Genomic DNA, 27505 nt, shown 5'->3' on the forward strand with positions numbered 1-27505 from the left:
ATACACGCAATCCCGGACGTCCAAAAGCCCGATGGATAGATAAACTGGTGAGAGACACCTCGAAACTTGGAGTCAGAGATTATAGACTGAGCGCAGAAGATCGAGGCGCTTCGATAGCTATTCTACTTTTGGCTAATGAGACAATTGTTCTGTCATAGCCAATTAGAGTAAAGTAGTTTATATCATTGGAGGAGCAGCTACCTTCGGCCACCATGGTGTCTATTGGGTATATGGGATATAGTAGTTCAGCGCGTCCAGGCACAGGTGACCTCTTTCAGGATATAGTAATAAAGTATTATAGATGGTTGTTATGGATTGTCTAAGATTGAATTTAAAGAAAACGATAATTTTGTAATTGAATATATAGAGTTGTATCATTTGGTACTGAATTTTTAAATTTTACATAGAAGCCCTGACTGCAAGAACAGAATGATTAGAATAGAGAGAGACTATAAAATGTGTCTCTGTTGGAGTCGTTCGGCAGTCGTCGTTTAAAACAGTAGCTTTGCTGTAGTGGCAGCAAGAGGCCTTTGTTACGTAATAAAGTTATATTGAATTGGAGTAGAGGTTGTTTTCTTTAATAATCCGTAAACTAACGAGATTAACATTTGGTGCCGAAACCCGGGACAGTGGTCCCAAAAAACAGAGTTATATAAAGAAAACAAATCGACAGTGAGCTTGCTTGTGTCTTTGGATTGCTAACTGGGGTAACATTGGCTGGCTGAGTTGAATACTGTTGTTGGGTAATTTGTTGTTTTTAACAGAGCTGACGCTTAACAGTGATTGTCGACATACAAACTGCTGAACTGCGAGCTTTTGTTAACATTAACCAACAGTGACAAGCCGTAGCAATTGTTTTCAAACTTTACGTACAACGATTGAAAACGTAAGACCACAACAAAGAGCGACAGCAGTATATCTGTCAAGCGCTTTATAAGGAGATCGAAAAACAAAGAGATACTGAGAGCAAATTTTTATTCCGTCATTATCCCTTGTTTTCTAACGGCATTTGACTGAAAATTAAAAGATTTTTTAAATTTTTTAATTAATAATGGCTGGTGATCCAGAAATCGAGCGTGAGGATGACTTAGCACAGAATCCCATCCAAAAAATGACAGAGTTGAAGCAGTTGAGGTCCAGCACGAAGGGAAACATTGGCCGTATTAAAAATTTCATTGTGAAAAAAGGTTCGGCGTTGTCAATAGAAGAGCTTGAATGCAGACTGGGCATTCTCGAATCTTATTTTAAGCAATGTATAAGCGTGCAGGCGAGTATAGATAAGATTTGTCCAACCGCTGATGTTGCTGCAAATGCTGCTGTTGTTGCCGAAGTGGAAGAGACTTATGTTACGACGAAGACCAAGATTATGACGTTCTTGTCAAAGCGTCGACCGTCAGCTCCTGATACTAGTTTCCTCAACACAACCACGTCGGTGTCTGTCCCTCGAATACGTCGGGAGGTCAAATTACCGACATTTGAAGGGAAGTATTCTGAATTTCCAAAATTTATTTCACTTTTTAATAAATTAATTGATCAGGACAAATCCCTTGATGACTGCGAGCGTTTTTTGATTTTGAAAGAGCATTTGGGTGCAAGACCATTGGCAGCGGTTGCAGACTTTGACGTCACCGAGGAAAATTACCTGAAGGCTGTTAAGCGGTTGACTGAATGCTTCGACAAGAAGTCTTTGATGTTCGAAGAGCACGTTTCAGCTCTATTCTCAATACAAAGGGTTAGTAAACCATCAGCAAATCATCTACGGCACGTCATAGATTCCGTCAACGCACACATCAGTGCAATGTTGTCACTGGGTGACTATAAAAACATTGCCAACTCTATGATCATTCACCTGGTAATGGAAAGGTTGGACGAAGAGTCACAAGTGAAGTGGGAGGAGTCCGTAGACTACCGAAAGATTTCTACATGGGAAGAATGCTCTGCAGTGCTGAGTAGGCGTTGCCAAAATTTAGAAGCACGTGAGTCAAAAGGCTTGTCATTAGAATCAAAATCAACTTACACACAGAAAAACAGCAAAAATAAACAATCGTCGCTGGCGATTACCAAGTCGTCATGTGGTATATGCAATGGAGGAAGTCATGACCTAGCTGAATGCAACGAATTTCTTCGAATGACATTACGAAACCGGTACATAGCAGCGCGAAAGTCAAAGGTTTGTTTTACTTGCTTACGGAAAGGCCATTGGCAGAAAGTATGCACAGCGCAGAAATGTAGCGAATGTGGTGCTGCCCACCACAAACTTCTACACAAGATTTCTTCACCGCCTGCGAATGTTGTTGTCGCGCAACACCAGCAACAAAGCGATAAACTAAATGATTTGGTGGCTGCTTCGACTTCTCGCTCAGCTGTTTTGAGCACTGTCGCTGAGCCGGAGGTGTTTTTAGCTACTGCAGTGGTGTTGGTGAGTGACAGCTTTGGAAGATTCCATCGTGCTAGAGCGATTCTAGATTCTGCCTCTCAAATAAATCTGATGTGCGAGAAATTAGCTCAAAAATTGTTGTTGAAGAGGTCACCTTGTGAGCTAGCTGCTATTGGGGTTGGTGAGGTTTCCACAACACTCAAAAAGTATGCCGTAGCAAAACTGAAATCATCTGTAAACGAGACTGAATACAATTTGGGATTCTTTTTGTTGCCTCGTATAACGACCCCAAAACCAGACAGGCATTTTGATGTTTCGTCTTGGAGTATTCCAAAGAATATAATACTTGCTGATCCAGACTTTAATACACCGGGACGCATTGACTTGCTGCTAGGCGCTGAAATTTTTTTAGATTTATTGTGCGTCGGCCGTATAATGCTTCAGCCAGATTTACCAAGGCTTCAAAAGACAAGACTAGGATGGATTGTTTCTGGAAAGGCAGCAGAATGTTCTGTTCCGTTCCGCTCTCACAGTTTGATGATAAACAGTTGTGAGTCAGCTGATATTAAGCTCGACCAGCAATTGGAGAAATTCTGGGAAGTGGAACAAGTAAATAATAAGAAAAAGTTCTGGACAGAGGAAGAGGCAGAGTGTGAAAAAATATTTTTGGAAACTACTCAGAGAGATGATACGGGACGGTTTGTGGTTAAGATTCCCTTTAAGAACGAAGTTAGCCAATTAGGCGAATCGTTTCATAATGCTGAACGTCGTTTTTTGTCTTTAAGGCGTAGATTGAACAATGATTTAACAACTAGGGAGTTGTATGATGACTTTATGAAAGAATACTTACGCCTAGGCCACATGACTGTGGTGGAGAAAGACGAGCTCGAGCACATAAAATATTACTCGCCCCACCAGTGTGTGCTGCGACCAGAATCATCAAGTACAAAATTACGTGTGGTGTTTGACTGCAGCGCCAAGACAAGCAGTGGAATGTCGTTGAACGATGTGATGATGAAAGGGCCTGTTGTACAAGATGACTTGCTGTCCATAGTGCTACGTTTCAGATGTTACAAGTATGGTATTACTGCTGATGTTTGTAAAATGTATAGGCAGATGTGGGTAACAGAGGAGGATGCGAATTACCAGGCAGTGTTGTGGCAGCCGCCAGAGAGTGAAGCCATACAGGTATATCGCTTAAAGACAATTACTTATGGCACCACATCAGCCCCATATTTAGCCACAAGGTGCTTAAACATGCTGGGAGAAAGCTGTGTCGCAGAATATCCTATGGCGGCTAGAGCAATAATGTCCGACTTTTATATGGATGACTTGATTAGCGGCACTAACAAGGAAAAAGAAATATTCGAATTGTATCACCAATTAACATCAGCAGTGGGTACTGCCCAGCTAAGCTTGAGAAAATGGTACTCGAACAGCACAAGTTTTTTAGAAAGTTTGGGATCTTTGGAAAAGGAAAAAACTCTTCGAGTGAATGAAGCCGATATTATAAAGACCCTTGGAATAGTCTGGGCCCCAGTTGAAGATACATTCCGATACGTATGGCCGATGTTTGATGTCACAAGGGCAGTAACAAAAAGGATCGTCCTGTCGGAATTGGCTAAGTTGTTTGATCCACTTGGACTTATTAACCCCGTAATCGTAAAGGGTAAAATATTCATGCAGGATATGTGGATATTGAAGTTAAACTGGGATGAGTCTTTGCCGCTAGATATGTATAATAATTGGGTAGAGTATCGTGGAAAGCTGAAAGGCGTCGAAGATATTGCAGTGCCGAGGTATGTTTTGTCAGATAATTTCTGCAGAGTGGAAATGCATGGATTTGCGGATGCGTCTAAACGCGCCTATGGTTGCTGCATTTACATTCGCACCGTGGCCGAAGATGGTAGAATAACTGTCCGCTTGTGGAGTGCAAAATCGAGAGTGGCGCCGCTGAAGACCCAATCTTTGCCTCGTTTAGAGTTGCTAGCGGCTGAGTTATTGTCCGAATTGGTGTGCAAAACAAAAGCTAATTTTCCCTTGGATATTAATGGCACTTATTTATGGACTGATTCGGAGATTGTCCTCGATTGGCTGAGCGAACATCCGTCTCATTGGAACACGTTTATTGCCAACCGTGTCTCGTCTATACAAGAACAATGTAAAACGGCAATTTGGAGGCATGTTCCATCTAAATTAAATCCAGCCGACATAATATCAAGAGGTGCGTATGCATTTGAACTACATGACTCTATTTGGTTTACAGGGCCACAATTCTTGCTGAAGTATTATTGTGATTGGCCAGTAAATAAGACAAGACAAAAAAGATCAGAAGTGGAAGAAGAGAGGGTGCGCTCCCCGGTAAGCTTACTAGTGCAAGCTGAAAAACCAGTTTTTGTCTCATGGATGGAAAGACACAGCGATGTACAAAAATTACTTAGACTTGTTACGCTCTTGAGATTTGCTTTCCGAAAACTCAAGCCAGAGAGCGAATCGTTGGATGAAAGCCTTATGCGCATTGTGTATGCTTTACAACAACACTACTTTCGGGAGGAATTTGCCATACTCTCCAAGCAGAGAGACTTGCCAGCAAGTAGTAAATATAAGAGTTTGAGCTTGTTTATAGAGAATGAGAACGCTGTGCCTTTGATCAGGGTGGGTGGTCGGTTGGCGAACGCGAATCTCCCTTATGATTCAAAACACCAAATACTATTGCCAACAGACAGCAAGCTAGTAAAGACATATGTACGTCACATTCATCGAACGCATTATCATGCAAGTACACAGGCTCTTATGGCATTACTTAGGCAAAGATTTTGGATTCCACATGCGCGGAAACTAGTACGATCTGTTGTTGGAAGTTGCCTACACTGTTTCAGATACAGGCCTAAAGTGTGTAACCAGCTGATGGGTGACTTGCCTGTCTCCAGAGTCTCGGTGGCCAGGCCATTCACTGTAAGCGGTGTGGATTTCTGCGGACCATTTATAACAACAGTTAATCTAAGAGGTGCCCGTACAACGAAAAGTTACGTGGCTGTTTTTATTTGCTTTTGCACGAAAGCTGTACACATGGAGGTGGTCTCTGACTTAACAGCTAAAGCATTCATTGCAGCGCTGAAGAGGTTTGTCGCTCGCCGTGGTCTGTGCGCACAACTATTTTGCGACAATGCGACCAATTTTGTAGGTGCACGGCGTGAGCTGAAAGAAATGCGACAAATATTCTTCGACCAGCAGGTGCAGAATAAAATATCAGCGTACTGTATAGCGAAAAACATTGAGTTCCACCATATACCTCCTAGGTCGCCCCATTTTGGAGGCCTGTGGGAGGCGGCTGTTAAATCGGCAAAATATCATTTAAACCGTGTGTTTGGAGAATCTCATTTAACATTTGAAGAATTATCAACGGTGGTAGCCGAAATAGAGGCTATATTGAATTCGCGCCCGTTGACAACGATGTCGAATGACCCAAATGATGAAAGTGTGTTAACACCAGGTCATTTTTTAACAGGTGGACCGATCGCCGGCATTGCAGAGCCAATATTGGATGCCAAAGAATGGTCGTATAAAGACAGATGGCTGCGGGTGTCCGCCATTCAGCAACACTTCTGGAAGCGTTGGTCAATGGAGTACCTACACGAGCTTCAACAAAAGGTAAAATGGACGAAAAAGCAAAAGAATTTAGAGGTCGGCGAACTGGTGCTGGTTGCAGAAGATAACTTGCCCCCTAAGCAGTGGCTTTTGGGTAGGGTGGTAAGCGTTCACAAAGATGCAAAAGGTGTGGTCCGGGTAGCCGAGGTGAAGACAAAAAATGGCCAAATTCGAAGAGCTATTCACAACTTGGCCCCTATTCCGAGGTCAAGTGGTTGATGTCTCCCTAGATCCATCAAGGGCGGCGATATGTTATGGATTGTCTAAGATTGAATTTAAAGAAAACGATAATTTTGTAATTGAATATATAGAGTTGTATCATTTGGTACTGAATTTTTAAATTTTACATAGAAGCCCTGACTGCAAGAACAGAATGATTAGAATAGAGAGAGACTATAAAATGTGTCTCTGTTGGAGTCGTTCGGCAGTCGTCGTTTAAAACAGTAGCTTTGCTGTAGTGGCAGCAAGAGGCCTTTGTTACGTAATAAAGTTATATTGAATTGGAGTAGAGGTTGTTTTCTTTAATAATCCGTAAACTAACGAGATTAACAATGGTTGAATATCTTTCAGACAATTTTTATATCCTTTTTTTTTACTTTATTTCCACATATCCCTTAAGTGGTTAAAATTTTTACAAATGTCTCATACATCGATTTGCATGTAGATAAATAAGAAAAAAATCCTTCCTCCATGCGTGTGCTATAAAAACACTTTTTCTTTACACCAAACAACATTGCCCATGAACATTATCATTTTCCTGTCACTTTTGCACGACCGTGACAACATCCGCCAATGGTTGCCAACACACAGCAGCCATTGCCTACATTACTTTTGGGCTGCATTTAAAGAACTACCTCTATGGGTAGAGGAAAAAAGCTGCAAGTACAGAAAAAAGGGGCAAACTACACTTTTGTGTAATTACAAGAACAGCATTAACCTGAATTACTATTTGTCCATTCAATTCAAGTTCGGTGTATGGATGCAAGTGCCTCCACCATGGGAGTGCAGTAGCATTTTATGCAAATGAAGTTGTGTTCCATGCGAATTGGTTCTGAGTCTCCAGTGTAAGTGGCACTGAATACTTAAGAGCATCATGTCCCTTGCAACTTGTGCAATTTCGGAAATACAAATTACTTTTGTGAGAAGTTACCCATGATGAAAGTGACGATTGGAGTTAAGCAAGGGAAGCCTATTGCTGTAAGGAAATGTCACTTCAATCTTATGGATACATATTGCTTCTGATTACACTTGCAATGAAGCAGTGTGGAAAAATAGTTTAGGCAAGAAGTTGTACAATGGGGGTCTATGCCAATAATGCAAGGTCAAGATTATTCTTGACAACCGTATTTTAACAAGTAAAAACATATAAAGTTTTGCCGTGCCTTGGACACCCAACTCCATGGTCACCGTAGCGCAGAGGTTAACATGTCCACCTATGACGCTTAACGCGTGGGTTCGAACCCTGGCGAGACCATCAGATAAAAATGTCAGCGGTGGTTTTCCCCTCCTAATGCTAGCAACATTTGTGAGGTGGAAGCTACGGAGGATATAGACATAGTGGTCAAGCGGATCACGAAGGCCCTGAATGACTCGCTTGTGTCAGCATGCCCTAGTGCCAAGCCAAGCCGCAAACAGCAATCGCCATGATGGAACCCAGAGCTGGTTGGTCTAAGGAAGGACTGCAGAGAACTCTTCAACAGAGCAAAAGCTACAAGAGCACCACACGATTGGAACATCTATAAGGCTGAGCTAAGAAAATATAAAGGCGAGCTTAGAAAGTCTCAGAACAAATCCTGGGCAGTATTCTGCAGCTCCGTGGAGGATACTTCTGAAGCCTCCAGGCTAAGGAAGATTCTGTCCTCGAGACCTATTACGGTGGGGTATATTCCGAAGTCAGAGAATGTATGGACAATGTCTAGTGAGGAAACACTAGAACTACTCGTTGATACACATTTCCCGGGAAATTCTCCAACGGACTACGTAGCGCCAGAAGAGATTGTCACTTATAAGCATTCGTAGGAGGCCATTAGGGAAATTGTGTCTGATCCAAAAATCCTTTTGGCGATAAGAAAATTCGCCAGGCTCTGATAATGTATCACCGGTTGAATTACAAGCTGTGTATGATAGACTGGTTTCCCGGCTTAGGGAGAAATACTCTGCTTGTATCAGAATGTCATAAATACCTGTGCGATGAAGGGACACCAAGGTCATTTTCATTCCGAAAGCAGGAAAGCCCTACCAAACGCAGGCGAAAGATTTTCGTCCTATTATCGTCGTCCTGTAATCCATTATGTTGAAGACTCTTGAGTGGTTGATAGAGACATATCTTAGGGCAAAGATACCTGGAGATCGCCTGTCGCGGCAGCAGCATGCATATAGAAACGGCAAATCCACTGAAACAGCCCTTCACGACCTAGTCGGCTACATAGAGGGTACTCTCGCTGTCAAGGAATATACATTGGTAGCATTTCAGAATGTTCAATTTACAGAAAGCGCAAAATACCAGGGTGCTTTGCTGGACAGGAAATTGAACTTCAAATCCAAAATTTTGGAAAGGGCAAGAAAGGCTACTCTTGCCCTATACACCTACAAGAGAGCCATTGACAAAAGTTGGGGATTTAGATGGTGTGTCATGCATTGGGTATATACTGCAGTTGTTTGACCTATTATGCTATATGGTGTTATGGTCTGGTGGACGGCACTACAAAAATCCAGCTACTGCTCAATACTTAACCGGATTCAAAGGATGGCTTGTTTGTGCATCAAAGCCGCACTGAGGACAACAGCATCTGATGCACTGAATTTAATGCTGCATCCAATGCCTCTGCACATTGTGGCTACCCAAATTACAGCGATCACTGCCGTGAGGTTAAGGTAGCTTTCTCATTGGTCATGTGGCTGCTACGGACACTGTGTTGTGTCCTTGATACAATATTCGATATTCCAGGCAGTGTGGATAACACCCAACCTGAGCCGCTTTTTGAAAAAAGTTACTGTATCACTATTCCTGATAGAACCGATTGGAACTACGATATCCCTGGTAACAGAAGTTACATAGACTTCTATATGGATGGCTTCAAACTAAACGACCAGGTGGGCTTTGGTGTATACTCTAAAGATCTAGAACTGGTCATATCGAAAAAGTTACCCGACCTCTGCAGTGTGTATCAAGTTGAGATCCTTGCAATTAAGGAAGTGGTGGAATGGCTAAGATATAATGTCATTACGACGATTGACATATATATCGTCTCAGACAGCCAGACAGCCAATAAATACCTGGGAAAACATATTTCTGAGCACAAAAACCGCCCTCGACTGTCACAGATCTCTCAACGAGATGGCTGAACAGTTCAAAATTCCCCTTTTCTGGGTGCCGGGCCACAGAGATATCCCAGGGAATTCTAAAGCTGACGAGCTTGCGAGGCTAGGAACTACCTTACCCACTCCAGGGACAATGGAATCTGTGGGTATGCCTCTAGCGACATGTAAGCTATGTTTTCGGGACCAGGCCCGAAGGTCAACGAATGATAGATGGTCATAAAGGGGGGGACTGGTAGCATTCCAAAACTATGTGGCCTCATCTTGACTTGAAGAGGTCTACTGCGTTGCTGTCATTGGCTTGAAAAGACGTCTCAGTTATTGTGTCCATCATGACAGGTCACTGTCTAATCGGAAAACATGCTGACAAACTGAAGGTCGCCAACATCGCCTTTGACAGAAGCTGTAGGGACATCGAGGAAGAAGAGACTATGGAACACCTTCTGTGTGTGTGCCCCGCACTAGCAGTCAGAATGCGTTCCACTTTAGGTTCTCATTTCTTTGAGAACCTGTCTGATTTAGCGGATATGAACATTCGCAAGTTTTTGGACTTTTTAAAGCGATCTGGATGGTTCAACGGTAGATGGCATCTTCCTTCTTCTGTTCCTGTGGTATCACGCTGCTGACGGCAGACTGCCACTTAAACCTAACCTAACCTAACCGTTCCTATAATTTTATGTTTGGAGATTATTTCATGCAAATATTGACCATGACTTCGCCTCAAATGGTCCATCTGCTTAGTCCAACTTTGACATACTCTTTCCAATATTTCGGCCGGTATCTCAGGAATAAATGCTTCAATGGGCTTATCTGTATAGACGACATGAGCTTTACCATACCCCCACAAAAAAAAAAGTCTAAATGCGTTAAACCGAACTCGCCTCTCAATAAGTCATTTGTTACGCGTGCTGTGTGACATGTGGCAACGTCTTGTTGAAACTACATGCCAATGCATGGCATGTGGGCAAAAAAAAAGTTGGATGTCATCTCACGGTAGCGCTCACCATTCACATTTACGTTTCGATTCGCATAATTTTTGAAGAAGTACGGTCCAATGATGCCACCAGCCCTTAAACCGCACCAAACTGAGACTTTTTCTGAATGCATTAGTAGCTCTTACAATGCTTCTGGCTGATCTTCACTCCAAAATCGACAATTCTGCTTATTTACGTACCCATCGAGCCAAAAATGAGCTTTGTCGCTCAATGGAAGAGGCGCACGATGAACTTTCTTAACAAAGATGAACTTTCTTATCAGCTCGCGATTTGATAATAAATTTCAATAATTTGCAAGCGTTGTTCGTTTGTAAGATGATTCACGGTTAAATTATAGACCAAACTAATGAGTTTTGACAGTCAAAACAAAACTCGAAACTTGCTTCAGCTGTCAGCTGGCTTCAGAAGTGAAAATCGGCAGAAATGTATATGGGAAGTATATCTTAATCTCAACCAATTTCTATAAATCCTTCCTACAAAATTTCGAGAACCAGTTCACAAACTACCAGATAATGGCAATATTACCCAAAATCGGACGAACATATGTAAGGGGCAATATCCACATCTGAACTGGTTTCGACCAAACTTCTTTGATGTTGTGCTAGATTGATCAGTAAATGGGCTAGCAAAGGCTCTAGAAGTGAAAATTGAGCGATTCATATATATGAGAGGTTACTTAAATCTGAACCGATTACTATGAGATTCACCAGTTGTTGGTACGACTACAGAAATATAATTGGTAGACGCAATGGTATTGGCTCCGTATAAATTAAGCCTGTGATTACATATTTTTAACGGAGCCTTACGAAATTATCGATGTAAGATTCTCTTATTATTGTCCACAATTCCAGCAACTTTTCTTTATTTGAATCGACTGAAATTTAGATATCGCTTCGATATATGTGCACCCTCTGTTACAAAAAGTAAATTAGTATATCCCACCACCCTCCAACCTGTAGAGTAGTGAACGCTTTTTTTTTTTCTTTGTATTCCCTGGAATAAAATACTGAGCTATAGATCTCACACTACCATAATGCCTGTAATGAGATATTTTGTGCCCTTTGGTTACTCGTTGAAAACCTCCCAAATAACTCTCATCAACAACATTTTAGGTCAACAACAAATTAGCCAAGTACTTGTTTATTTAAATTTAGTTCGCAGACGGACCACTCTCAATGCTTGGACAGCTTCAAATTAAGTGACACTACAATTTGCCTAAAGGAGGACATCACAAATCAAAAGTTAAACATAACTAACCAACGAAAGTCTATGCCTTTAACGACTCAAGTCCTTGTGGCCTGTTTAAAGATGGCAGCGTACATAAATGGACAATTGCATGAATGAGTAATGATGAAATTAATGCTCATTTTGCTTACCAAGTTTCACTGACATTTATGAGTTGGCAAAAACAAAAAAACACGGAGACCTCTTCATGTAGTTGAGTTGCAACTTATGTAAATCCCAAGTGAATGGCAGGATAGGCCATTGGTTTACAAGAGAATGTCATCATCCACTTTTATGAGTTATAGTTTTGCCTTATTTTATGGTTTTCTCCACTTCTTTACTGCCTCCATTTATAACTTGAATGTTGGCCAAAAGGAGCACAGGTAAGTGCCTGTTTTTTATAGTTATTTATATAGCTGAAGTAGTTTTGGTCAGTTGGAATTGCACGTACTTCATTAAAAATGGCAATGAGTCGTCTGGGAAAACTTTACAAATGAAGTGTGGTTCAACGAATGGCTATAAATTGTTACAAATGAGTTGCAAGAATGAAGAAAACATCAGAAATAATAAAAGACTGATTTTAATGAAATTGGTTTTAAAGATAATATTCTAACAAAAACAGGGGTGTTAACCCATTAACGCCGAGTGGGTAGAAAAATGTCCAAGAATAGAGCTGTCTTAAAAAATTTCTAGCTCGAGTTAGTAAAAAGGTGTCCTAATGCAGTTTGTACCGTCGTAAAGTGAATGAATAAAACTAGTTAAAAACCAGTAAGAAAAGGCAAAAGTCGGGCTGTGCCGACTTTAAAATACCCTACACCTACCCTATATATACAAAGTGGTAGCTATATCTAGTTCTGAACCAATTATGATGGACCTTGGCAGACATTTTCATATGGGTTATTAAACTTACTTAATTACTACGGGTAATTTGCAATATTGTTGCAAATTACCCAAAATCTGTAAAATATATATATCGGAGCTACATCTTAATCTAAACAGATTTTAACCAATCTTCTTAGATATTGTAATAGGCATCGAGGAAAGCGCTGTGCACAATTTTCGCAAGATTGGTTAATAAATGCGCTTGCAGTGGCTGTAGAAGTGAAAATCGGGCGATATACATATATGGCCGCTATATCTACATCTGAAATTCACCAGTAATGCCGATAGTCGTAAGAAAATCCTTCAGCCAAATTACGAGACAATCGGTTAAAAAATAAGCACTTTATTGCAATATTTCTCAAAACCGCTGGACATATATATGGGAGCTATATCTAAATCTGAACCGATTTCAAGCAAACTTCTCAAATATTGTGGTAAACGTTCAGGAAATTGTTGTGCAAAAATTTGACTTGATTGGTCAATAAATGCGCTTGCTGTGACACCTGAATTTAAAATCGGGCGACATATATATGGGCGCTATATCTAAACCTGAACCGATTTCCATGAAATTCAAAAATTTTTTCGAGAGTCTAGAGAAAATCCCAGAAAATGCCAAATTTCGAGAGAAACTGCTAACATGTGACCATTTTTATACCCTCCACCATAGGATGGGGGTATACTAATTTCGTCATTCTGTTTGTAACTCCTCGAAATATTCGTCTAAGACGCCATAAAGTATATATATTCTTGAACGTCATGACATTTTAAGTCGAACTGGCCAAGTCCGTCCGTCTGTCCGTCCGTCTGTCCGTCTGTCCGTCCGTCTGTCCGTCCGTCTGTCCGTCCGTCTGTCCGTCCGTCTGTCCGTCCGTCTGTCTGTCGAAAGCACGCCAACTTTCGAAGGAGTAAAGGTAGGCGCTTGAAATTTTGCACAAATACTTCTCATTAGCGTAGGTCGGTTGGGATGGTAAATGGGCTATATCGGTCCACGTTTTGATATAGCTGCCATATAAACCGATCTGGGATCTTGATTTCTTGAGCCGCTAGGGAGCACAATTCTTATCCAATTTGGATGAAATTTTGCATGAGGTATTTTATTATGACTTCCGAAAACTGTGCAGAGTATGGTTAAAATCGGTTCATTACCTGATATAGCTGCCATGTAAAACGATCTGGGGTCTTGACTTCTTGAGCCGCTGGAGGGCACAATTCTTATCCGATTTGGTTGAAATTTTGCACGAGGTGTTTTATTATGACTTCCAACAACTGCGATGAGTATGGTTCAAATCGGTCCATAACCTGATATAGCTGCCATTTAAACCGATCTGGGGTCTTGACTTCTTGAGCCACTAGAGGGCGCAATTATAGCTGAAATTTAGTACAGCGGCTTCTCGCACGACCTTTAACATACGTGTCGAATATGGCATGAATCGGTTCATAGCCTAATGCAGCTCCCCTATAAACCGATCTCCCTATTTTACTTCTTCAGCCCCTAAAGTGCGCAATACTTACTAGATTTGGCTGACATTGTACACAATGACTTGGAGACCATAGTTCCAATATTCAGTTCAATTATGGTTCGAAATGAACCATAACTGGATATTGTTCCAATAACATAGCAATTCTTTTCTTTTATCCTTTGTTTGCCCAAAAAAGAGATACCGCGGCAAGAGCTCGACAAATGCGATCCAAGGTGAAGGGTATATAAGATTCGGTCCGGCCGAACTTTGCATATTTTTACTTGTTTTGCCTTATTACTATATATTACACGAACATATGTATGGGAGCTATATCCAAATCTGAACCAATTTTTTTCAATTTCAATAGGCTTTGTATCTAGGCCCACAAAATGCTTGTGTCAAATTTGAACACGATCGGATGAAAACTGTGACCTGTACTTTGTACTCAAATTAACATGGACGGACAGACAGACAGACTGTCATAGCTAAATCGAATCAGAAAGTGATTCTGAGTCGATCGGTATACTTAACAATGGGTCTATCTCTCTTTCATTTGGGTGTTACAAACAAAGCCACTAAGTTATAATACCCTGTACCACAGTAGTGGTGTAGGATATAACAAGTAAAAGCATGCTAAGTTCGGCCGGGCCGAATCTTATAAACCCTTTACCTTGGATCGCATATATCAAGTTCTTTACTCGGTATCTCTTTAGGGGCAAACAAAGGATATTGGATAAGAATTGCTGTGCTATTGGAGCTATATCAGGCTATGAACCGATTCGGGCCATATTTGGCACGACTGATACAGGTCATTATGCAAAATTTAATAATAATAATTATGCCCTCTTGAAACTCAAGAAAACAAATTAGGTGATTGGTTTAAATTATATCTATATCTTCTTATAGATCGATTTGAACCATACTTGGCTTAGTTGTTGAAAGCCCTAGCATAACCCTACTGGCAAAATTTCAACCAAATCAGATAGTAATGGTGCCCTCTACAGGCTAAAGAGGAGGCCACCGTAACAAGCATGTCCGCCTATGACGCTGAAGGCCTCCTCAAAAAATTCAAAGTCAATTATCCCCGAAACCAGGATTAAGCGATTTTTAGGAGCATTATCCAGCAAAAATATGTTGGAAACTGGACCACAACTGAAGACTTGGAAAACCGATCAATTTTTCGAAATGCCTAGGCGACCAACTTTGGGGCTCTCCCAAGTGACGCCCGGACCACCTAGGGCCTTGAATTTTGCCCTTGATCTCGATAAAACATCAGCTCCAACCATTTTAAATATCAAGAAGTATTTCTATCCGTTCTCAAATGGCAAATTTTTTCCTGTTTTCACTTTTTTTTGATACTATCCCACTGTGTGTTGCATGCAGCATACTAAACTAAACTTTACCTTTAGACTCCAATTTTTTTTCTAAACTTTTGCTTTTAATCGTTTTATTAGTAATAATCTTGAAACATTTAATGAACTGTTGTTTTCATTGAATATATTCAACTGCTGACTTTTGAGGGTTTGTCCTCACAAACGTAGCCCAGTTTTTTGGTGCAGTCCAAATCATTCCAAGCAAACCGTTCTCTTTCAGTCCATATATGAACACAGTGCTCATTGTTCTTATAGTTGTCTGGATTGTCGCGGGACCATTTGGAGTATGTCATTCGTTTTCCAGAGAATGACCAATAGAATGGCCTTTTGTAGTCCTGCTTAGAGTTGAATTCGTCATTAGCACCCAACCATAAATTGAAAGGCTTATCTAAACAATTGTATAATAGTAAGATTGTAAACTAGCTCTTTTGATATTTTCATAAAAACTGTATTCTTACCCAGATAAGATTGCATAACTAGCTCCAGATCCAAAGTTTTTTGTTTGTCTTGCAATTCGGCCAATTTATAACCACGACGAGCACATTCATGTAAAGCTTGGAACCAATTGTACTGCGAAAAAAGAAGAAAAAGAAACAAAGATTAGAATGAAGGAAAGGTATCAGTAGGGGGAATCAACTTTATAATACGCTGCAATACCTCTACACCACGGATGTTCGACCATATCCAAATCGGATCCGATGATTCTTTACCATTCTTGCTGAGATATCAAAAAGCAAACCAACCTATATCCAAATCTGAACCGATTTTTTCCAATTTCAATAGGTTTCGTCGGAGGCCACCGTGGCGCAGAGGTTAACATGTCCGCCTATAACGCTGAATGCCTGGGTTGGAATCCTGGCGAGACCATTAGAAAAAATTTTCATCGGTGGTTTTCCCCTCCTAATGTTGGCAACATTTGTGAGGTACTATGTCATGTAAAACTTCTCTCCAAAGAGGTTTCGCACTGCGGCACGCCGTTCGGACTCGGCTATAAAAAGGAGGCCCCTTATCATTGAGCTTAAAACTTGAATTGGCTACGTTTCTGGACCGAAAACTGTACCAAAACTTTAGAAAATCTGATGACAACTGCGAACTGTACTGTAAATCGAATCTGAAAGTGATTCTTAGTCGATCGGTATACTTATCAATGGGTCTATCTCTCTTCCTTCTGAATATTACAAACAATTGCACTAAGTTATAATTCCCTGTTACAGAATAGTGGTGTAGGGTATAAATACATTAACAAACAGATGGACGGTCAAGACTCAATCAATCAATCAATACACTCAGCAATGGGTCCAGCTCTTCTTCTTCTTCTTGGCCCTGCTAGCAAATATACAAACTTATTATATTCTGTAGCACAGTCGTGATCTAAACATTCCTATTTCAACCTCGATTGGCATACTATGCATATACCATTGCCGTCTCAGTTATGGGCCTTAGCTTTTTAGCAAACCACCATTGATTCATTTTCACCACCCACCTTTTGTTCCGTTTCAATGTAGAAAGTTGATCCAGTATGTACTACGCGATACCTTTTCGGTTCGGACAGAGCAAAATCAAAAACTGTGGCCAGTAGTACTACACACAGCGCTAAAAGTTTTAATGTGCTCATATTGGGAATCTCAAATATAACTGACATTTCCTTTCAATGGCATGGCGATCTTTATACTATTTCAGTGGTTTTCAAAGTAATTGAAGTTTTTTTCTTATCTTATTATTGATTTGTTCTATAATCATAAAATATTTTACTCCATTCAAAACAAGTAGAAAACGGACCAAAGTTAAGAAAGGCCGACCTTTTGATACACTAAACCATGATACTCGAGGTGACAAGGCGAGTTATTGGCGCCTTCAGATAACCAATTGCTAACATCAGCGTTTGTTCCCAAGTTAAGGACGGCTGGGACTAGCGTCGGATCTTGGAGCAACCGGCTACCGACAACGAGTCGCTTGCTTCTTACTGGGCCCGGAAAATTATGAGACCCACTATGAGAAACAAATGAATAGTAAAAACGGACCCCCCTACCGATGACGACCCACTCAACCGAAAAAAGGACCATGATTTGGGCATCTGCACTTGGAATGTCCGGATTCTTTATAGAGAAGCTGCAGTATACGTGCTGGCGGATGTATTGAAGATGTGCAAGAGGACATTACCGCCTAATAGGAAATTCGATGGACCAGGAATTGTGTCACAGCAACACCAAACGGTGAAGAACTATACTACAACTCTTATGACACTAGGCATGAATTTGGCTGTCGGAGAATGAAACATCTTGTCTCCAGCTTTACTCCGGAAAATGAGAGGCTGGCCGCAATCCGCATAAAAGCCAAATTGTTCAACATCAGCAGTATTTGTGCCAATACCCCGATGGAAGACAAGGACGGGCAGACCTAGGATATTTCTATGAGCGCCTAGAGAGATAATACGACCGCTGACCCGCCCACAAAATGCAAATCGTTGTAAAAGATTTTAATTACGAAATAGGAAAGGAAGACATCTTTGGTCCAACAGTCGGAAAATCTATCCTCCACAATATAAGGTCCGATAATGGGTTGAGGCTATGCATATATGAACCAGTTTGACTTAATGGAGAATAAAGACGTCGAATGAACCACGAGCTGAATGAAGACGATAGCATAGTTAAACGTATCAAAATACAACGGCTGCGTTGGCTGGGTCATGTTGCCATAATGGATGAAGAAGCTCCAGCAAAAAAGTCCTTTGAGGGCGATGACGATTGTACACGCAAACCGGGACAGCCAAAAGCCCGATGGAAAGATCAAATGGTGAAAGACGGACTTGGTGTCAGAGATTATAAAATGAGCGCAGAAGATCGAGGAGCTCGGAACGCTGTTCTACGTTCGGCTAGTGCAACAAATGTTCTGTCAGTGAATTTGAGTAAAGTAATTAAGCAATACATTCCGCCACGGCAGCAAAAAATATTAGTTGGCAGAACCAGGTTTCAATAAAAAAATATTCACAAAGCCACATGGCTGTCACCCGACAAAAAACGAGGAACCAAAATGATCACATTGTGATAGATGGAAGGCATCCATCCAGCGTGTTAGATGTACCATCGACCCGTGGAGCGAACATAGATTCGGATCATTACCTTGTAGCATCAAAGGTTCGCACCAGTTTGAACATGGCGAGGAAGGTACGATCTGACACTGCGCGGAGGCTGCAATCACAACAGATGGCAACGGGTTGCTTCACTCGACTGACCCAACTGCTTTATGAAAGCACTTCTTGTTCCGATGATATAATGGCGCAGTGGCAAACCATTGCTCACTCCATGGAAAATGCCACGAAATCTTAACATGGGTACCGGAAGCCTCCCCCAAGAAACCCATGGTACGACCAAGAGTATCGAGATGCTACTGATGCCACGAATGCGGCATATAGAGCAACACCGCAATCAGTAGCAATGCGCCAGATGAAGGAGAGGTATCGAAAGAAAGGGTGAGAGGAGAAACGTCTATTCCGCAGAAAGAAAAAGAAAATGAAAATACGTGAGTAAGAGCCAATTGAGATGTACAGGAGACAAATTGAAGTCCGGATATTCTACCATAGAAATAAACATCAAACCGATGGCTTTGGTACAGGCACATCCTACTGCAGAGACAAAGAAGGAAATCTGGTAATTAACACACATAGTGCGATGATGATATGAAAAGAACAATTTACCCAACTGCTAGTGTCCGACGATTGCGGCAAAGAGGATACCGCACCAATCCCTGAGGATGGTATAGAATGTTTACCTCCTAGTCAGAATGAGGCCCAAGTAGCAGTGACCTGAGTGAAGAACAAGACAACAGGAGCCGACGGGTTACCCTCTGAACTATTTACGACCGGAGCCAACACTGATAAAACTGGCTACTACTGAATCTTCAGTTTTTAGCGACGAAAGAAGAAATACATTAAGACTACTCTTTGCCAGAAAACAGGCTCTATGTCTCCAATTTCATATACCCTTAATTAGTTTAAATCCCGGAATGTTAAGTCAACAAACCATTCCTACACACACCCATTGTTCATGGATAAAAACCATGTCAAATCCCCCTGTCATAAGGAATAACTTTAGTGCCGCCAAAGCCGCCTTACAATAGTGGAGATTTATCTGCAGAAACCGGACCATAGTCTGGATTTAGAACTCTCACCACCGTTGCGTTTGCCTCGTCTTTTGACTCCACCAGGAGTTCATCCTCATTTGTCTTAAGGAATACCTTAAGTGCCGCCGAAGCAGCCTTACAATGGTGCAGATTTATCTGCAGAAACCGGACCATAGACAGGATTTAGAACTCCCACCACGGTTGCGTAAGCCTCGTCTTCTGACACCACCAGGAGTTCATCCTTACAAGATTCGTTACAACTTGTCATGATGAGCTTCCGTACGCATCCAGGTGCAGGTGAGAAAGTAGTGGAACCACTATTCATCAGGACACTGGACACTTGCGGTGTGGACGATTTTTCCTTAGATGCTTCACTAGCTGCTGCTGGCGAAGTAATTTTTGAGTTCCATGCTTCCCCGCTGACGCGCACCTTGAGCCCAATACAACCGAATGACCCACTCAAACAGGACTTGTCGGGTCCCGTTTCGATGCCATCCCCTCCTGTCTCGATTGTGCCAGGGGGATTTTCAGTCTGCTGCAATCCGCCAGACTTTATCGATGTGGTCGATAGTTCCTTAACCAAGTGTTTCTTAGTCTTCCAAGTATGAAATCAGTGTCTGAGGGAATCTTGATATCCAAGTGTGCGCCATTGGTTGAGAAAGAATATCTTCCTTCTTGACTAAATCTGGAGCTGCACCTGGCCAGATCTCGCCAATCTTCTATAGGGCGCAATGATACATTTCAATTGAACGTTGATCCCCGAAGGCAATTAGTTTGTATCGTCCCCGATACCAACATGTATCGTCGCAGACTGGAGGAGGCCCAGGTAATTCCGCAAGGACATCGGAGTATACAGATGACAGTCCATCGACTATCCTTTATCGACAACTGCCATCACCAAACTGCCCCTAGCGACAATAGCAAAGGTTCTAGGACCTATCTTACTATTGTTCGCCCTATTTCTTTTAGGTATGGGATGCCCTCCAGGTGACCGCTGCCTTTTGGCTGACTGCGGTGCAGTTTCCGAATCTAGACGTGTAGTCTTTGGGATAAACTGTGCCTTATAGGTCGCAATTTTTATTCGATTTGGTTGAAATTTTGCACAATAGCATCTTCTATGGCTTCCATCATCCAAGGCAAGTATGGCCCGAGTCGGTTAATAACCTGATTTTGGTCCAATAGCATAGCAATTGTTATTCATTATCCTTAGTTTGCCTACTAAGGGATACCGGGCAAAGAACTTGACAAGGTTTAGGGTATATAAGATTCGTCCCGGCCGAAATTAGCACGCTTTTATTTGCTTTCTTCTCTTATATAGATCTTCCTTTTATTTACACCATTAGCCCTGCTCTTGTGAACCTACCTGATGCCAAGTAGGGCATTATTTACAAGCATTTCAGCTCTCAATATATCTGAAAATGGCAAAACACTCATATGTCACTTGTAACAAGTCCATGCACTGCAAACAAAATTAAAAGTTGCAAGCACTACAAACAAAAAAATAATTAAACCATTCAAAAAAGATTTTGTAATAATCTTTCTTGATAACACTTTGAGTTTGATGATAATACGGTGAGTGGCTTGAAGCAACTTAAATAATCGTGAACAAGAGTGTGTAGGTAGTATTTGAGAAATGAAGAGAAAAAACCAGTAAAGACAAGTTAAGTTTGGCTGCGGCAAATCTTATATATCCCTGCTTTGTGTGCGGGGATATATAACGGAATCATGGACCGATTTGGGCCACACTTGATATATAGATTGATTTTGAAGAACATAGCAGAAGTCATATCGCAAACTGGGGTGAGAACTGCGCTCTCTAGAGTCTCAACAAGTATAATCGGGAGATCGGTTCAATGGGACAGACGGACGGACATAAATAGATTGGCTGAAAATGTCATGACCATCCAGAATATTTCTTCTTTATGGGGTCTTAGACCAATATTTCGATTGACTTAGCCAACGCAATCGTTGTATTTTGATACATTTAACTATGCTAACGTTGTCATACAGCTTATATAGTTCGTGGTTCATACGACGCCGAACTGGTCCATATATTTTACGAAGAATTTTTCTCTCAATCTCTCAAATCTCTCTCAACGTTTCTCTTTCATATATCTCTCATATCGTTGTTATAGATTTGTTGTTGTTTCTATAGCGCCTATAAAAATGTTTCAAAATGTTAAATATGATAAAAAAATTATATTTAAAATCTTTTTATAATCAGCGCTTTGCTTTTGGATCAATTTGACCATGTTAAGCCATTCACTTGCCAGATCGCGCAGACAAGCTGATGTATACGCTTTATCAGCGTATCGCCTTCTGTCTTAAATAGTTCAGCAGGCAACCCGTCGGCTCCTGCTGACTTGTTGTTCTTCAGTCGGGTCACAGCTACTTGGTAAACATTCTAAACCATCATCAGAGATTGGTTCTACAGTATCCTCTTCGCCGCCATCGTCGGATACCAGCAGCTGGGTAAAGTGTTATTTTCATATTCTCAGCATACTATCTGTATCAGTTAACAGACTTGCTTCTTTGTCTCTGCCGGAGGATGCGTCTGCGCCAATGCTATTAGTTAGATGTTTGTTTCTTTGGTAGAATTTCCGGACTTCATTCTGACTACTGCATATCTCAATTCTCTCACACTCACGACTTTCCGTTTCCTTGTTCTTTCTGCAGAATAAACGTTTCACCTCTCTCCTTTTCTCCTTATACCACTCCTTCATCTGGAGCATTGCTAATGATTGCAGGACCGCTCTGTATGCCGCATTCTTGGCTTCAGTAGCATGGCGACACTCTTGGTCGTACCATGTGTTTCTTGGGGGTACCCATACCCTTGGGGGTACGGATAACGCGCCATTTTTCATGGAGTGGGCAATGGATTTTCACTACACTATCGAAACAAGCAGTGCTTTCATCAAGCAGTTGGGTTAGCCGAGTGGAGTATGCTGTTTCTTTCAATGTCCAGCTTCAGCTCCAAACTTAAACGGGTGCGAAAATTTGCTGCAACAAAGTAATGATCCGAATCTATATTCGCTCGACGGATCGATCGTACATCTAACCAGCTGCATGAACGCTTTCCACCTATCACAACGTGATCGCGATTTGATCGGGTGACAGCCATGTGACTTTGTGAATATTTTTTTTTATGTTGAAATCTGGTCCTGCCACGTTTTTTGCCTTGGCGAAATATAACAGCCTCAACCCAATATCTCGTAGAGGCTAAATTTTCCGACTGTTGGTTCAAAGATGCCTTCCCTATCTTCGCTTAACCTCTCCCAGAACGATTTTAATATCACAATCTAATATCATATCTAGGAGGAGTTTGGCTTTTATGCGGAATGTGACTAGCCTCTCATCCACCGGAGTAAAGCTGGAGACAAGGTGTTTCAGTCTCGAGTCGATCTAGCCATGTCCGTCCGTCTGTCGAAATTACAATAGCGCTGGAACGCGTAGAGCTAGCCACTTGAAATTTTACATAGATACTTAATATTGGTGTAGGTTGTTGGGGATTGTAAATAGGCCATATTGGTTGAGATTTGGATACAGCTCCTACATAAACCGATTTCCCGATTTGACTTCATGAGACCCTGGAACCTTTTTCAGCAATTTTTTTCTATTTGGCTGAAATTTTGCACGTAGTGTTCTGTTATGACTCCCAACAACTTCCAAAGTGTCAAGTACGGCCCGAATCGGTCTCTACCCTGATATAGCTCCCATATAAACCGATCTCCCGATTTGACTTCTTGAGCCCTTAACAGATGTATGCTATGTGGAATAAAATTATGCATTATTATTTTGTATAAATTTTTAGCAGAATCCATATTGATCGGTTCCAACGATTCGGCCCGACCGAACTTAGATCGCTTTTACTTGCTAAGACTGGAGTAGCCACAATTTAGGCCCCAATGTAAACAAGGCCTTTTTATACCCTCCACCATAGGATGGGGGGTATACTAATTTCGTCATTCTGTTTCTAACTTCTCGAAATATTCGTCTGAGATCAAGAATATATGTCGTCTGATATATATTCCTGATTGTCGCGGCATTTTATGTCGATCTAGCCATGTCCGTCCGTCTGTCCGTCCGTCTGTCCGTCCGTCTGTCCGTCCGTCTGTCCGTCCGTCTGTCTGTCGAAAGCACGCTAACTTCCGAAGGAGTAAAGCTAGCCGCTTGAAATTTTGCACAAATACTTCTTATTAGTGTGGGTCGGTTGGTATTGTAAATGGGCCATATCAGTCGAAGTTTTGATATAGCTGCCATATAAACCGATCTGGGGACTTGACTTCTTGAGCCTCTAAAGAGCGCAATTCCTATCCAATTTGGCTGAAATTTTGCACGACGTGTTTTGTTATGATATCCAACAACTGTGCTAAGCATGGTTTAAATCGGTTCATAACCTGATATAGCTGTCATATTAACAGATCTGGTGTCTTGACTTCTTGAGCTTCTAGAGGGCGCAATTCCTATCCGATTTGAATGAATTTTTGCACGACGATTTTTGTTATGATATCCAAAAACTGTGCCAAGTATGGTTCAAATCGGCCCATAACCTGATATAGCTGCCATATAAACCGATCTTGGGTCTTGACTTCTTTAGCTTCTAGAGGGCGCAATTCCTATCCGATTTGGCTGAAATTTTGCATGACGTATTTTATTCTTACTTTCAACAACTGTGTCAAATAAGGTTCAAATCGGCTTATAACCTAATATAGCTGCCATATAAACCGATCTGAGATTTTGACTTCTTGAGCTTCTAGAGTTCGCAATTATTATCCGATTTGCCTGAAATTTTGTGCGACGGATCCTCTCATGACCATCAAAATACGTGTTTATTATGGTCTGAATCGGTCTATAGCCCGATGCAGCTCCCATATAAATCGATCTCTCTATTTTTCTTCTTGATCCACCAAAGGGCGCAATTCTTACTCGACTTGACTGACATTTTACACAGGTCTCCAACATATCATTTTATTGTGGTCCAAACCGGACCATATCTTGATATCGCTTTAATAGCAAAGCAAATCTTTTCTTATATCCTTTTTTTGCCTAAGAAGAGATGCCGGGAAAAGAACTCGACAAATGCGATCCATGGTGGAGGTATATAAGATTCGGCCCGGCCGAACTTTGCACGCTTTTACTTGTTTGATATTGCAATAGGTTTGCAAATTTTAAGTCTAACTAGATTTAGATAAAGGTTATATATATTAAAAGTAGTACGTAGACACGGTGTTGAAGGGTATTACATAGTCGTTTCCACCCAACTTTTGCCTTTCTTTACTAGTTTTTGATAAAGCGAATCACAAAGGGCCAGTTAATAGCTTAATCTTTATACCTACCACCATAGGATGGGTGGGAATATATATATATCTATAAAGTATATATATATATTCCTGATCGCCTAGATGTTCTGAGTCGATCTAGCCTTGTCCGTCCGTCTATCGAAATCACGATAGCGTTCGAACGTGTAAAGCTAGCCGCTTGAAATTTTGCACAGATACCTAATATTGATGAAGGTCATTGGGGATTGCTAATGGGTTATATCGGTTCAAATTTAGATATAGTTCCCATATGAACCGATCTCCGGATTTACTTCTGCAGACCTTGCAAACCGCAAGTTTGTCCGATTTGTCTGAAATTGGGCATGTGGTGTTTTGTTATGACTTTCAATAACTATGCCAAGTTCGGTCCAAATCAGTTTATAACCTAACATAGATCCCATGTCCCATTCTTGAGACTTTGCAATCTGGAATTTTTGTCCCATTTGGCTGACATTTTGCATGCGGTGTTCTGTTACGACTTCCAATAACTGTGCCAAATACAGTCCAAATCAGTCTATAACCTGTTATATAGTTCCCATGTAAACCGGTCTCACAATCATCCTTGTTCGGTTCATAGAAGCTTAAATTTTTGCTGGTTTGACATGACTTTGGTATGTAGAATACTATGATAGCCCTCAATTGTAAAAATTTTCACGAGAATCCATGGTGGTTGGTTCCCAACATTCGGCCCGGCCGAACTTAGCATGCTTCTACTTGTTTTCAATTACATTGTATATATTTATGGTTAAGGGTGTAAAAAGTACTGTATTGCTTAACTTTAGGCTGTTCCTACTTGTTTTGAATGGAGTTAAATATATTTTGTTTGCAGAACAAAGCAATAGTATGATAAGAATCTTCCATTACTTTGGTAATCGTTGAGATAGTATAAAAATCGCCGTGGCATTGGCAGGGAATGTCAGTTATATTTTATTTTCTCAAAATGAATACATATAAATTTTTAGCGCTGTGTGTCGTACTATTTGCCACAATTTTTGATTGTGCTCTTTCCGAACTTAAAAGTTATCAAACTCTACTTAATGGATCAACTTTCTACATTGAAACGGAACAAAAGGTGTGTGGTGATAATTAATCAACGGGGGATTGCATAAAAGCTAAGACCGATAACTGAGGCGGTAGTGGTGAATGCATAGTACGCCATTCGAGGTTGAAATATGAAGGTATAGGTCAATACCGTGGTCCGGAATATATTAAGTTTGTGTATTTGTTAGCAGGGCCAAGAAGAAAAAGAGCTGGACCCATTGCCAACTATATTGATGGGCTTAGAATTACTTTCTGATCTCAATGAGTCATGTCCGTCCGTCTGTTTGTTCATGTGAAAATTAAGGTTGCATTTGTAAATCAAATTCTGCATACAACACTTTTATGGTCCAATGTCGAATAATTTTTACAAAAATTGCACGGAATTTAGATACAAGCTTTTAAGGCTGCACTAGCCATAATTTAGGTCCCATCCTTATATATGTTTGTACCAGATGTTTTTTTTTAATATCTCAGTAAGTATAGAAAAGAAACAAACAATCCGATTTGGATACAGTGGTACATCTTTGGTTTAGCGGTATTGCAGGGTATTATAAAGTTGGTTCTGCCCTATTTACGCCTTTCCTTTCCTTCCATGTTAATCTTTTTTGCTTTTTCCCCTTTTTCCACAGTACAATTGGTTCGAAGCTTTACATGAATGCTCTCGTCGTGGTTATCAATTGGCTGAATTGCAAGACAGACGAAAGACTTTGGATCTTAATCTAGTTATGATATCTTATCTGAGTAAGAATGCAGTTCTTATGAAAACATAAAAAGAGCTACAATAGTTGACAATCTGACACATCTGTCAAATATATAATTGTTTAGGTAAGCCTTTCAATTTATGGTTGGGTGCTAATGACGAATTTAATACTGAGCAGGACCACAAAAGGTCATTCTATTGGTCATTCTCTGGAAAACGAATAACATACTCCAACTGGTCCCGCGACAATCCAGACAACTATAAGAACAATGAGCACTGTGTTCATATATAGACTGAGAGAGAACAGTATGCATGGAATGATTTGGACTGCACCAAAAAATTGGGCTACGTTTGTGAGGAAAAACCCACAAAAACCAGCAGTTAAATAAATTCAGTGAAAACAACAGTTTATTAAATGTTTATTGATTATAACTAAAAACACGATTAAAAGCAAAAGTTTCAAGATAAAAAGAATTTTAGTCATGGTAAAGTAGTGTTTAGTATGCTGCATGCAACGCAAAGTGGGATAGAATCGAAAAAAAAATAAAAAACTGCCATTTGATTTGTGACCAATTGAAGGGTCCTGCCAAGAGACACTCGGATCAGTAAGGGCTTTAAAATTTTTTATATCATCTGGATAATACCTTTGCTCTAACCATTTTAAACTTCTAAGAGTTATCTTTAGCCGTTGTCAAATATCAGATTTCTTTCCAGTTTTTTTCCATTCTATCCCACTGTGCAACTGCCTGAATAAAAATCCCAACAAAGTAGTGATTGTTTAACATAAATCAATGAAACAGATAGTCTGAAAAATTTTCCATATTTCGTATTTCAATAGATTTTCGATTTGTGAAAAATTCAGAATAGCCCTTGCTTTTTTATACCCACCACCGGATGAGTGCATATTCATTTTGTCATTCCGTTTGCAACCCATCCAGATATCCATTTTCGACTCTATAATATTTATATATATATGTATTCTTGATCAGAGTAAAAAGCTAAGACGATCTAGCCATGTCCGCCCGTCTGTCTGTTGAAATCATATCGGAC

At 40.8% G+C, this 27505-nt stretch overlaps 2 protein-coding genes across 2 annotated transcripts; one reads left to right on the forward strand and one right to left on the reverse strand.

Annotated features, from left to right (window-relative positions):
- Positions 1-1051: 1051 nt before the first annotated feature.
- LOC131996995 (uncharacterized) lies at positions 1052-6244 on the forward strand. The gene has a single exon (XM_059367222.1). It carries the CDS (start codon positions 1052-1054, stop codon positions 6242-6244), a length of 5193 nt encoding a protein of 1730 aa, XP_059223205.1.
- Positions 6245-15357: 9113 nt separating this feature from the next.
- On the reverse strand, positions 15358-16919 carry LOC106088947 (lectin subunit alpha). The gene is made up of 3 exons (XM_013254661.2): positions 16761-16919; positions 15736-15847; positions 15358-15665 (listed from the first exon to the last, which is right to left on the reverse strand). The coding sequence occupies exons 1-3, from the start codon at positions 16917-16919 to the stop codon at positions 15406-15408; spliced, it is 531 nt and encodes a 176-aa protein (XP_013110115.2). The 3' UTR covers positions 15358-15405.
- Positions 16920-27505: the final 10586 nt, after the last annotated feature.

This window comes from Stomoxys calcitrans, chromosome 4, assembly GCF_963082655.1.
Source record: "Stomoxys calcitrans chromosome 4, idStoCalc2.1, whole genome shotgun sequence".
Lineage (NCBI taxonomy): Eukaryota > Metazoa > Arthropoda > Insecta > Diptera > Muscidae > Stomoxys > Stomoxys calcitrans.

Bases quoted from the DNA above. Each gene is read 5' to 3' on its own strand.
- LOC106088947 (XM_013254661.2), bottom strand. From the start codon at position 16,919: ATGTCAGTTATATTTGAGATTCCCAATATGAGCACATTAAAACTTTTA. The intron at 15,848-16,760 runs GTGGGTGGTGAA...CTTTTTTCGCAG, and splicing joins ACATTGAAACGGAACAAAAG to TACAATTGGTTCCAAGCTTT. The intron at 15,666-15,735 runs GTAAGAATACAG...ACAATTGTTTAG, and splicing joins AGTTATGCAATCTTATCTGG to ATAAGCCTTTCAATTTATGG.
- LOC131996995 (XM_059367222.1), top strand. From the start codon at position 1,052: ATGGCTGGTGATCCAGAAATCGAGCGTGAGGATGACTTAGCACAGAAT.